Source organism: Pristiophorus japonicus, chromosome 11 (genome assembly GCF_044704955.1).
Source record: "Pristiophorus japonicus isolate sPriJap1 chromosome 11, sPriJap1.hap1, whole genome shotgun sequence".
Lineage (NCBI taxonomy): Eukaryota > Metazoa > Chordata > Chondrichthyes > Pristiophoridae > Pristiophorus > Pristiophorus japonicus.
Window position 1 is genome coordinate 106357461 of NC_091987.1, and position 12497 is coordinate 106369957.

The 12497-nt window shown below is 62.4% G+C and overlaps 1 protein-coding gene across 1 annotated transcript in view; it reads left to right on the forward strand.

Annotated features, from left to right (window-relative positions):
• The first annotated feature begins 1122 nt into the window (after window positions 1-1122).
• Window positions 1123-12497, forward strand: part of kcnj6 (potassium inwardly rectifying channel subfamily J member 6) — a 106663-nt gene continuing 95288 nt past the window's right edge. Inside the window, exon 1 of the mRNA XM_070893856.1 lies at window positions 1123-2026. Coding sequence (XP_070749957.1) covers window positions 1123-2026 — 904 coding nt within the window. The remainder of the gene's footprint in view (window positions 2027-12497) is intronic.

Below are 12497 nucleotides of genomic sequence, written 5' to 3' on the forward strand. Positions count from 1 at the left end.
ACAGCTTGAGTACTGCATCCAGTTCTGGAAGCCAAGAGAAAAGCAGACATTAAGGCACATGGAGGCGGTGCAGAGAATCATCATCATCATCATAGGCAGTCCCGCGAAATCGAGGAAGACTTGCTTCCACTCTAAAAATCCACTCAGGTGGCTGTATAGTCCAATGCGGGAATTACAATCTCTGTCGCAGGTGGGACAGACAGTGGTTGAAGGAAAGGGTGGGTGGGGAAGCCTGGTTTGCCGCGTGCTCCTTCCGCTGCCTGCACTTGTTTTCTGCATGCTCTCGCCGACGAGATTCGAGGTGCTCAGCGCCCTCCCGGATGCTCTTCCTCCACTTTGGGCGGTCTATGGCCAGGGACTCCCAGGTGCCGGTGGGGATGTTGTACTTTATCAAGGAGGCTTTGAGGGTGTCCTTGAAACGTTTCCTCTGCCCACCTGGGGCTCGCTTGCCGTGTAGGAGTTCCGAGTAGAGCGCTTGCTTAGGGAGTCTCGTGGGCCACCCAATGGAGCTGGTGGAGTGTGGTCAGTGCTTCGATGCTGGGGAAGAGAGTGTTTGCAGAGAATAGCCACAAGGCTGATCACTAGTGTTGTACTACTTTAAGAGAACAGACGGCAGGAACTTGGACTTTTCCGCCAGGAAAGGGGGTGTCTGAGAGATGACCTTATGAACTCGTATCAGATAATTAAGGGAATGGAAAGGGTAAATCCAGAGTATTACTTTAAATTGAATTCGAGAGTAAGGTAGGGGGACAGATGTTTAAACTAGTAAAAGGCAAATTTGAGACGAATATCCGGAAGTTATTCTTCACACAAAAAGTGATCAACTCATGGAATGGACTTCCAGATAGAGAAGTGGGGGCAAAAACCTTGGAATCGTTCAAAGAATAGTTGGATCCTGTAATAGGGAGACTGTGGGCTCTTTCTGTGTGCATAAGCTAAGATGATCCAAATAGCTATCCTGATCGATATGATCCTGTGAAACAAATCAACATCAAATGAATGGGTGTCTGGGGCGTTGTGTAAAATGATTGGCATTTAACAGTATTTCTTTTTCTTATGGTGGACATCAAATAACTTTTGTTAAAATCTGTCTTTTTCTTACTAGACTGATTACCAATTTTCATGGAGCAGGACGTCGAGAGCCCTGTGGCCACTCGGCAGCCAAAGCTACCGAAACAAGTGCGAGAGGATGTCCCGAAACAGTTCGCCACAGGCAACCATCAAGTCAAGAAGAATGTCCAGAGGTACGTGCGAAAGGACGGCAAGTGTAACGTCCACCATGGCAATGTGAGGGAGCGGTACCGTTATCTGACTGATATTTTCACTACGTTAGTGGACTTAAAATGGAGACTTAACCTACTCATTTTTGTCATGGTCTACACCACCACTTGGCTTTTCTTCGGGATGATCTGGTGGCTTATTGCCTACATCCGAGGGGACCTGAACCACATAAGTGACTCTTCGTGGGTGCCCTGTGTTAAAAACCTCAATGGCTTCGTCTCGGCCTTTCTCTTCTCCATCGAGACGGAAACCACCATTGGATACGGGTACAGGTTCATCACAGACAAGTGTCCGGAAGGCATCATCTTACTCCTCTTCCAGTCCGTCCTGGGTTCAATCGTCAATGCTTTCATGGTGGGCTGCATGTTTGTCAAGATATCGCAGCCCAACAAGCGGGCGGAGACGCTAGTCTTCTCCACCCACGCGGTGATCTCCGTGCGCGACAGCAAGCTGTGCCTGATGTTCCGGGTAGGGGACCTGAGGAGCTCGCACATTGTCGAGGCTTCGATTCGCGCTAAACTCATCAAGTCGCAGCAGACCAAGGAAGGCGAATTCATCCCGCTCAACCAGACCGACATCAGCGTTGGCTATGACACGGGGGACGACCGCCTCTTCTTAGTGTCGCCGCTCATCATCTCACACGAGATCAACCAGCAGAGTCCCTTCTGGGGAATGCCCAAAGCCCAGCTGGCCAAGGAAGAAATGGAAATTGTCGTGATCCTGGAAGGGATGGTGGAGGCCACAGGTAAGAAGTTTACCTCCAGTAACATCATTCTGCCCTCTTTGACAGGAACCACCAGGGGGTTGTGCCAGTAATCTCACTCTCAAAATGGCAACAGCCAGGGAAAGATGGTGGCTATGTCACTGGACGAGTAATCCAGAGGCCTGGACTAATGATCCAAAGACATGGTGCGGCCACACCTGGAGTACTACGAACAGTTTTGGTCTCCGTATTTAAGGAAGGATATATTTGCATTGGAGGCAGCTCAGACAAGGTTCACTAGGTTGATTCTGGAGATGAGGGGATTGACTTATGAGGAAGGTTGAGTCGGTTGGGTCTCTACTCATTGGAATTCAGAAGAATGAGAGGTAATCTTATCGAAACTTATAAGATAATGAGGGGGCTCGACAAGCTGGATGCAGAGAAGATGTTTCCACTGATAGGGAAAACTAAAACTAGGGGGCATAGTCTTGGAATAAGGGGCCGCCCATTTAAAACTGAGTTGAGGAGAAATTTCTTCTTTGAGGGTTGTAAATTTACGGAATTCTCTGCCCCAGGGAGCTATAGAAGCTGGGTCATTGAATATATTTAAGGCTGAGATAGATTTTTGAGCGATAAGGGAGTAAAGGGTTATGGGGAGCGGGCAGGGAAGTGGAGCTGAGTCCATGATAAGATCAGCCATGATCTTATTGAATGGCGGAGCAGGCTCGAGGGGCCAAATGGCCTACTCCTGCTCCTATTTCTTATATTCTTATAACATGAGTTCAAATCCCACCAAGCTAACTGGGGAATTTAAATTTAGTTAATTAAATAAAATCTGGAATAAAAAGCTAGCATCAGTAATGGTGACCATGAAACCATCGGCTTGTCGTAAAACCCCATCTGGTTCACTAATGTCCTTTCGGGAAGGAAATCTGCCGTCCTTACCCGGTCTGGCCTATATGTGACTCCAGTCCCACAGCAATGTGGTTGATTCTTAACTGCCCTCTGAAATGGCCTGGTACAGGTTGGCTCATCACTTCTCAAGGGCAATTAGAGATACCCACATCCCGTGAGTGAATACATAAAAAAAAAGATGGCCCATGGGAGGGAGATAGGGCTTATGATGACACATGCGCATTTAAAGGCTTTGGATATCTCCAATTACCAGCTCAATTGGTACTTGAAATAAAATGCCATTGGTGCAGGAATTAACACCTTCAGCTACAACAACAACTTGCATTTATACAGTACCTTTAATGTAGAAAAATGTCCCAAGATCACAGAATGCAATTGGTCGTCAGAGATTGACCTTCGACATATAATCAAACGGAGTAACTATTTGTACTAAGTCTCCTGACATATGCGCAGAAGCGAGAGTTAGGACAAATATCACCGACTCCGCCCCTTCAACACAATTCCTACTAACCCAATTCTGTGAATGCACCCTCCTCTTCCCCCATCCCCCTCCCCCTCACCACTGCTCCTCACCCCCGCCCATCACGCCACGCCATATCTGAAAGCAGCCCCGTGCGTTGCCTCCACTGCCTCCGATCCAACAGCAGCCCCGAGGTTCTGATCAGGCAGCCGGCGACCAGGACCAGTTCAAGCGGCAGTTTGAGTGAAGAGTGCAGGTGGCGGGGAAAGCGAGAGGATGGGGAGAGCGGGGCGGGGAGAGCGAGAGGGCGGGGAGAGCGAGAGGGCGGGGAGAGCGAGAGGGCGGGGAAAGCGAGAGGCGGGGAGAGCGAGAGGGCGGGGAGAGCGAGAGGGCGGGGAGAGCGAGAGGGCGGGGAAAGCGAGAGGCGGGGAGAGCGAGAGGGCGGGGAGAGCGAGAGGGTGGGGAGAGCAAGAAGCGGGGAGAGCGAGAGGTGGGGAGAGCAAGAGGCGGGGAGAGCGAGAGGCGGGGAGAGCGAGAGGAGGGAAGAGCAAGAGGTGGGGAGAGCGGGGAGAGCGAGAGGCGGGGAGAGCGAGAGGGTGGGGAGAGCGGGAGGCGGGGAGAGCGAGAGGTGGGGAGAGCGGGGAGAGCGAGAGGCGGGGAGAGCGAGAGGGCGGGGAGAGCGAGAGGTGGGGAGAGCGAGAGGCGGGGAGAGCGGGGAGAGCGAGAGGCGGGGAGAGCGAGAGGGCAGGGAGAGCGGGAGGCGGGGAGAGCGGGGAGAGCGAGAGGCGGGGAGAGCGAGAGGCGGGGAGAGCGAGAGGCGGGGAGAGGGCGGGGAGAGCGAGAGGCGGGGAGAGCGAGAGGCGGGGAGAGCGAGAGGCGGGGAGAGCGAGAGGCGGGGAGAGGGCGGGGAGAGCGAGAGGCGGGGAGAGCGAGAGGCGGGGAGAGCGGGGAGAGCGAGAGGCGGGGAGAGCGAGAGGCGGGGAGAGGGCGGGGAGAGCGAGAGGCGGGGAGAGCGAGAGGCGGGGAGAGGGCGGGGAGAGCGAGAGGCGGGGAGAGCGGGGAGAGCGAGAGGCGGGGAGAGCGAGAGGGCAGGGAGAGCGGGAGGCGGGGAGAGCGAGAGGCGGGGAGAGCGGAGGGCGGGGAGAGCGAGAGGGCAGGGAGAGCGGGAGGCGGGGAGAGCGAGAGGCGGGGAGAGCGAGAGGGCAGGGAGAGCGAGAGGCGGGGAGAGCGAGAGGCGGGGAGAGCGAGAGGGCAGGGAGAGCGAGAGGCGGGGAGAGCGAGAGGCGGGGAGAGCGAGAGGGCAGGGAGAGCGAGAGGGCAGGGAGAGCGGGAGGTGGGGAGAGCGAGAGGCGGGGAGAGCGAGAGGCGGGGAGAGCGAGAGGCGGGGAGAGCGAGAGGGCGGGGAGAGCGGGAGGGCGGGGAGAGCGAGAGGCGGGGAGAGCGAGAGGGCGGGGAGAGCGAGAGGCGGGGAGAGCGGGGCGGGGAGAGCGAGAGGGCGGGGAGAGCGAGAGGGCGGGGGGAGCGAGAGACGGGGGGAGCGAGGAGCGGAGGGAGCGAGGGGCGGAGAGAGCGGGGAGAGCGAGAGAGCGGGGAGAGCGAGAGGGCGGGGAGAGCGAGAGGCGGGGAGAGCGAGAGGTGGGGAGAGCGGGGAGAGCGAGAGGCGGGGAGAGCGAGGATAGCGGGGGGAGCGAGAGGCGGGGAGAGCGAGGGGGCGGGGGGAGCGAGAGGGCAGGGAGAGCGAGAGGGCAGGGAGAGCGAGAGGCGGGGAGAGCGAGAGGCGGGGAGAGCGAGAGGCGAGGAGAGCGAGAGGGTGAGGGAGGCGGGGAGAGCGAGGGGGCGGGGAGAGCGAGAGGCGGGGAGAGCGAGAGGCGGGGAGAGCGAGAGGCGGGGAGAGCGAGAGGCGAGGAGAGCGAGAGGCGGGGGGAGCGAGAGGCGGGGAGAGCGAGAGGGCGGGGGCAGCGAGAGGGCGGGAAGAGCGAGAGGTGGGGAGAGCGAGAGGCCGGGGAGAGCGAGAGGGCGGGGGGAGCGAGAGGCGGGGGGAGCGAGAGGGTGGGGAGAGCGAGAGGGTGGGGAGAGCAAGAGGGTGGGGAGAGCGAGAGGCGGCGAGAGCGGGGAGAGCGAGAGGCGAGGGGAGCGAGAGGCGGGGAGAGCGGGGAGAGCGAGAGGCGAGGGGAGCGAGAGGCGGGGAGAGCGAGGGGAGCGAGAGGCGGGGGGAGCGAGAGGCGGGGAGAGCGAGGGGAGCGAGAGGCGGGGGGAGCGAGAGGCGGGGAGAGCGGGGAGAGCGAGAGGCGAGGGGAGCGAGAGGCGGGGAGAGCGAGAGGCGGGGAGAGCGAGGAGCGGGGAGAGCAAGGAGCGGGGGAGCGAGAGGCGGGGAGAGCGGGGAGAGCGAGAGGGCGGGGAGAGCGAGAGGGCGGGGAGAGCGTGAGGTGGGGAGAGCGAGAGGTGGGGAGAGCGAGAGGGTGGGGAGAGCGAGAGGGCGGGGGCAGCGAGAGGGTGGGGAGAGCGAGAGGGCAGGGGGAGCGAGAGGGCGGGGGGAGCGAGAGGGCGGGGGGAGCGAGAGGGCGGGGGGAGCAGGGGGAGCGAGAGGCGGGGAGAGCGAGAGGCGGGGAGAGCGAGAGGCGGGGAGAGCGAGAGGCGGGGGGAGCGAGAGGCGGGGAGAGCGAGAGGGCGGGGGCAGCGAGAGGGCGGGAAGAGCGAGAGGTGGGGAGAGCGAGAGGCCGGGGAGAGCGAGAGGCGGGGGCAGCGAGAGGGCGGGAAGAGCGAGAGGTGGGGAGAGCGAGAGGCGGGGGGAGCGAGAGGGTGGGGAGAGCGAGAGTGTGGGGAGAGCGAGAGGCGGCGAGAGCGGGGAGAGCGAGAGGTGGGGAGAGCGAGAGGCGGGGAGAGCGAGAGGTGGGGAGAGCGAGAGGCGGGGAGAGCGAGAGGCGGCGAGAGCGAGAGGCGAGGGGAGCGAGAGGCGAGGGGAGCGAGAGGCGGGGGGAGCGAGAGGCGGGGAGAGCGAGGGGAGCGAGAGGCGGGGGGAGCGAGAGGCGGGGAGAGCGGGGAGAGCGAGAGGCGAGGGGAGCGAGAGGCGGGGAGAGCGGGGAGAGCAGGGAGAGCGAGAGGCGGGGAGAGCGAGGAGCGGGGAGAGCAAGGAGTGGGGGAGCGAGAGGCGGGGAGAGCGGGGAGAGCGAGAGGGCGGGGAGAGCGAGAGGTGGGGAGAGCGAGAGGTGGGGAGAGCGAGAGGGCAGGGGGAGCGAGAGGGCGGGGGGAGCGGGGGGAGCGAGAGGCGGGGAGAGCGAGAGGGTGGGGAGAGCGAGAGGCGGGGAGAGCGAGAGGGCGGGGGGAGTGAGAGGGTGGGGAGAGCGAGAGGCGGGGAGAGCGAGAGGCGAGGAGAGCAAGAGGCGGGGAGAGCGGGGAGAGCGAGAGGCGGGGGGAGCGAGAGACGGGGAGAGCGAGAGACGGGGAGAGCGAGAGGGCGGGGAGAGGGGGAGGCGGGGAGAGCGAGAGGTGGGGAGAGCGGGGAGAGCGAGAGGTGGGGAGAGCGAGAGGATGGGGAGAGCGGGAGGCGGGGAGAGCGAGAGGCGGGGGGAGCGAGAGGCGGGGAGAGCGGGGAGAGCGAGAGGGCGGGGGCAGCGAGAGGGTAGGGAGAGCGAGAGGTGGAGAGAGCAAGAGGATGGGGAGAGCGGGAGGCGGGGAGAGCGAGAGGCGGGGGGAGCGAGAGGGCGGGGAGAGCGAGAGGCGGGGAGAATGGGGAGAGCGAGAGGCGGGGAGAGCGAGAGGTGGGGAGAATGGGGAGAGCGAGAGGCGGGGAGAGCGAGAGGTGGGGATAACGGGGAGAGCGAGAGGCGGGGGGAGCGAGAGGTGGGGAGAACGGGGAGAGCGAGAGGTGGGGAGAGCGAGAGGTGGGGAGAATGGGGAGAGCGAGAGGCGGGGAGAGCGAGAGGTGGGGAGAACGGGGAGAGCGAGAGGCGGGGAGAGCGAGAGGTGGGGAGAGCGAGAGGCGGGGAGAGCGAGAGGCGGGGAGAGCGAGAGGCGAGGAGAGCGAGAGGCGGGGGGAGCGAGAGGGCGGGGGCAGCGAGAGGGCGGGAAGAGCGAGAGGTGGGGAGAGCGAGAGGCCGGGGAGAGCGAGAGGGCGGGGGGAGCGAGAGGCGGGGGGAGCGAGAGGCGGGGGGAGCGAGAGGGTGGGGAGAGCGAGAGGGTGGGGAGAGCAAGAGGGTGGGGAGAGCGAGAGGCGGCGAGAGCGGGGAGAGCGAGAGGCGAGGGGAGCGAGAGGCGGGGAGAGCGGGGAGAGCGAGAGGCGAGGGGAGCGAGAGGCGGGGAGAGCGAGGGGAGCGAGAGGCGGGGGGAGCGAGGGGAGCGAGAGGCGGGGGGAGCGAGAGGCGGGGAGAGCGGGGAGAGCGAGAGGCGAGGGGAGCGAGAGGCGGGGAGAGCGAGAGGCGGGGGGAGCGAGGAGCGGGGAGAGCAAGGAGCGGGGGAGCGAGAGGCGGGGAGAGCGAGAGGTGGGGAGAGCGAAAGGTGGGGAGAGCGAGAGGGTGGGGAGAGCGAGAGGGCGGGGGCAGCGAGAGGGTGGGGAGAGCGAGAGGTGGGGAGAGCGAGAGGGCGGGGGGAGCGAGAGGGCGGGGGGAGCGAGAGGGCGGGGGGAGCGGGGGGAGCGAGAGGCGGGGAGAGCGAGAGGCGAGGAGAGCGAGAGGCGGGGAGAGCGAGAGGGCGGGGGCAGCGAGAGGGCGGGAAGAGCGAGAGGGCGGGGGCAGCGAGAGGGCGGGAAGAGCGAGAGGTGGGGAGAGCGAGAGGGCGGGGGGAGCGAGAGGCGGGGGGAGCGAGAGGGTGGGGAGAGCGAGAGGGTGGGGAGAGCGAGAGGCGGCGAGAGCGGGGAGAGCGAGAGGCGGGGAGAGCGAGAGGTGGGGAGAGCGAGAGGCGGGGAGAGCGAGAGGCGGCGAGAGCGGGGAGAGCGAGAGGCGAGGGGAGCGAGAGGCGAGGGGAGCGAGAGGCGGGGGGAGCGAGAGGCGGGGAGAGCGAGGGGAGCGAGAGGCGGGGGGAGCGAGAGGCGGGGAGAGCGGGGAGAGCGAGAGGCGAGGGGAGCGAGAGGCGGGGAGAGCGGGGAGAGCAGGGAGAGCGAGAGGCGGGGGGAGCGAGGAGCGGGGAGAGCAAGGAGCGGGGAGAGCGAGAGGGCGGGGGCAGCGAGAGGGTGGGGAGAGCGAGAGGTGGGGAGAGCGAGAGGTGGGGAGAGCGAGAGGGCAGGGGGAGCGAGAGGGCGGGGGGAGCGAGAGGGCGGGGGGAGCGGGGGGAGCAAGAGGGTGGGGAGAGTGAGAGGCGGGGAGAGCGAGAGGGCGGGGGGAGCGAGAGGGCGGGGGGAGCGAGAGGGTGGGGAGAGCGAGAGGCGGGGAGAGCGAGAGGCGAGGAGAGCAAGAGGCGGGGAGAGCGGGGAGAGCGAGAGGCGGGGGGAGCGAGAGGCGGGGAGAGCGAGAGACGGGGGGAGCGAGAGGCGGGGGGAGCGAGAGGCGGGGAGAGCGGGGAGAGCGAGAGGGCGGGGGCAGCGAGAGGGTAGGGAGAGCGAGAGGTGGGGAGAGCGAGAGGGCGGGGGGAGTGAGAGGCGGGGGGAGCGAGAGGGCGGGGAGAGCGAGAGGCGGGGAGAATGGGGAGAGCGAGAGGCGGGGAGAGCGAGAGGCGGGGAGAACGGGGAGAGCGAGAGGCGGGGGGAGCGAGAGGTGGGGAGAACGGGGAGAGCGAGAGGTGGGGAGAGCGAGAGGTGGGGAGAACGGGGAGAGCGAGAGGCGGGGAGAGCGAGAGGGCGGGGGGAGTGGGGAGAGCGAGAGGCGGGGAGAGCGAGAGGCGGGGAGAGCGAGAGGCGGGGAGAGCGGGGAGAGCGAGAGGTGGGGAGAACGGGGAGAGCGAGAGGTGGGGAGAGCGAGAGGTGGGGAGAGCGAGAGGTGGGGAGAGCGAGAGGTGGGGAGAGCGAGAGGTGGGGAGAACGGGGAGAGCGAGAGGCGGGGAGAGCGGGAGGTGGGGAGAGCGAGAGGCGGGGAGAGCGAGAGGCGAGGAGAGCGGGGGAGAGCGAGAGGGCGGGGAGAGCGAGAGGTGGGGAGAACGGGGAGAGCGAGAGGCGGGGAGAGCGAGAGGCGGGGAGAACGGGGAGAGCGAGAGGCGGGGAGAGCGAGAGGTGGGGAGAACGGGGAAAGCGAGAGGCGGGGAGAGCGAGAGGCGGGGAGAGCGAGAGGTGGGGAGAACGGGGAGAGCGAGAGGCGGGGAGAGCGAGAGGCGGGGAGAACGGGGAGAGCGAGAGGCGGGGAGAGCGAGAGGTGGGGAGAACGGGGAAAGCGAGAGGCGGGGAGAGCGAGAGGCGGGGAGAACGAGAGGTGGGGAGAACGGGGAGAACGAGAGGTGGGGAGAGCGAGAGGCGGGGAGAGCGGGGAGAGCGAGAGGCGGGGAGAGCGGGGGAGAGCGAGAGGCGGGGAGAGCGAGAGGCGGGGAGAGCGGGGAGAGCGAGAGGCGGGGAGAGCAGGGGAGAGCGAGAGGGCGGGGGGAGCGGGGAGAGCGAGAGGCGGGGAGAGCAGGGGAGAGCGAGAGGCGCGGGGAGCGGGGAGAGCGAGAGGCGGGGAGAGCAGGGGAGAGCGAGAGGCGGGGAGAGTGAGAGGGCGGGGGGAGCGGGGAGAGCGAGAGGTGGGGAGAGCGGGGAGAGCGAGAGGTGGGGAGAGCGGGGGAGAGCGAGAGGCGGGGAGAGCGGGGGAGAGCGAGAGGCGGGGAGAGCGGGGAGAGCGAGAGGTGGGGAGAGCGGGGAGAGTGAGAGGCGGGGAGAGCGAGAGGTGGGGAGAGCGGGGAGAGTGAGAGGCGGGGAGAGCGAGAGGTGGGGAGAGCGGTGAGAGCAAGAGGGCCGGGGGGGCGGGGAGAGCGGTGAGAGCGAGAGGCGGGGGGAGCGAGAAGGCGGGGCGAGCAGGGAGAGCGAGAGGTGGGGAGAGCGGGGGAGAGCGAGAGGCGGGGAGAGCGGGGGAGAGTGAGAGGCGGGGAGAGCGAGAGGGCCGGGGGGGCGGGGAGAGCGGTGAGAGCGAGAGGCGGGGGGAGCGAGAGGGCGGGGGGAGCGGGAGGCGGGGATAGAGAGGTGGGTTGAAAGGAGCAGTTCGTTTCTCATTCAGCGCCAGTTTGATTGAAGAGTCAAGCGGCATCGTAAAGTGCTCCATGAGGAGAGAGACATGGGGTGGGGGCGTGGGGGGGGGGCGGTGGTGGCAGAAGAGAGAGCTGGGGGTGGAGAGAGAGCTTGGGGGTGGGGGAGAGTGCTTGGGGGTGGGGGAGAGAGCTAGGTGGGGGAGAGAGCTTGTTGGGGTGGGAGAGAGAGAGAGAGAGAGAGACCCTGGGTGGGGGGGGTTGGGGGGGAAGAGAGAGACACAGGTGGCGGGGTGGGGGGGGGGGCTCGGAGGGGAGAGAGGGAACTCAGAGAAGACAGATCACGTTCTTCCAACTCCCTGATGCATGTAAGCTTGGTGCGTGTGTTACAAGAGACATCATTGGGGTTGATGATATCCAGAAGTCACGACACTGTCACTATTCACTTCATACCCAATAAACATGTTAACAATCCGCACACAATGCCCCATCTATGGGGGGGCATAAGGTCTTGTGCTTTGATGAGGGACTGCGGCTGGCAGAGGGATGCACTTGCGCTGGGATAAGGGACTTCGGCCTGGAACTTGGTGGCTTTTGGGCAGATCTATCCTCTGTGGCTTCTGAAGTCAAAATGGATCGAATTACAAATTGGAAAGTCAGTCAGAACTTGGGCTGGGCGGTTCCAGTTACACATTCCAGAGGATGTGGCTGATCCTCCAAGGGGACCAATCAGCAATAGGTCATGTGAAAATGGAGAGCCAATCAGAGAAACGGCTGCCTTTCAGTTAATACAAATAAACGCAGCCATAGTTAAACCCATTCACAGATCCGTACTCCTGCAATTAACAATTATATGCCTGAGGTCAAAGGGCTAAAGGTCTCTGATGCGTAAATGCCAGCATCCGCTGTTAGCAATGTTTCCCGATGGATACGGAGTTTAACAGCTGAAGAAATGTATCGTTTGAAATCCACAGAAAGAGGACGATTTTCAATGCTTTGTATCACAATCCTGTTTACAGCTAACAAATATGTCAGAAATCAACTGGGAACACGTTATCCCCTCAGACTTGTTTTCAGCAGTGATGGATCGTGTTATATGGCGACTTGGGCACTTTAGGGGTAAAGAAAGAAAGACTTGCATTTATATAGCACCTTTCACAACCTCAGGACATCCCAAAACATTTTACAGCCACAAATAAGTACATTTCAAAGTGTCGTCGCTGTTGTAATGTAGAAAATGCAGCAGTCAATTTGCACACAGCAAACTCCCACAAACAACGATAACGACCAGATAATCTGTTTTTTTAGTGATGTTGATTGAGGGATAAATATTGGCCAGGACACCAGAGGATAACTTCCCTGCTCTTCTTCAGAATAGGGCCATGGGATCTTTTACATCCACCTGGGAGGGCAGACGGTTTAACGTCTCGTCCGAAAGATGGCACCTCTGACAGTGCAGCACTCCATTGGAGTGTTAGCTTAGACTTTTGTGCTCGAGTGGGACTTGAACCCACAACCTACTGACTCCGAGGCGAAGGTGCTACCCACTGAACCATAACTGACAAGTGGTAAAGATGGCTTTGTTTCAATGATTTTTGAACCTCCTTAATTCCTGGACAATTCTTTATAACAGGCTAACCTATCATAAGAGATTGTTGCACATGAATAAATCTGATCATTGGTGAAATACTACCCTTCTTCTTGCCCAAGTAAACCAATCAACTTCAAGAAATCACTGGCATCTTGGAACATTCCTTTCTATTGCAATATATTTGTGGTCAGTCAGTTCAGTTGCAAATTCTGTAACTTGCATTTGTTATTTCAAACCGCCCCCCCCACCCACTCCCGCCAGCCCCCCGCCTTGTGTCTTTCGTTTCTGACTTCAATGGCACAATGCCAGATGGGTTGCAGGCAAAGGAAGAATATATCGTGCAGCGTGATGAGGGGATGCCGCAGAAAAGAAAAAGAAACAAGCCACAGGCAGCAGCAGGGAGAACCAACACGGTTAGGGAGTTTCATAAAGACGGGGTCAATGGTTGTCCATGGACAGAAGCAAGGTGGGAC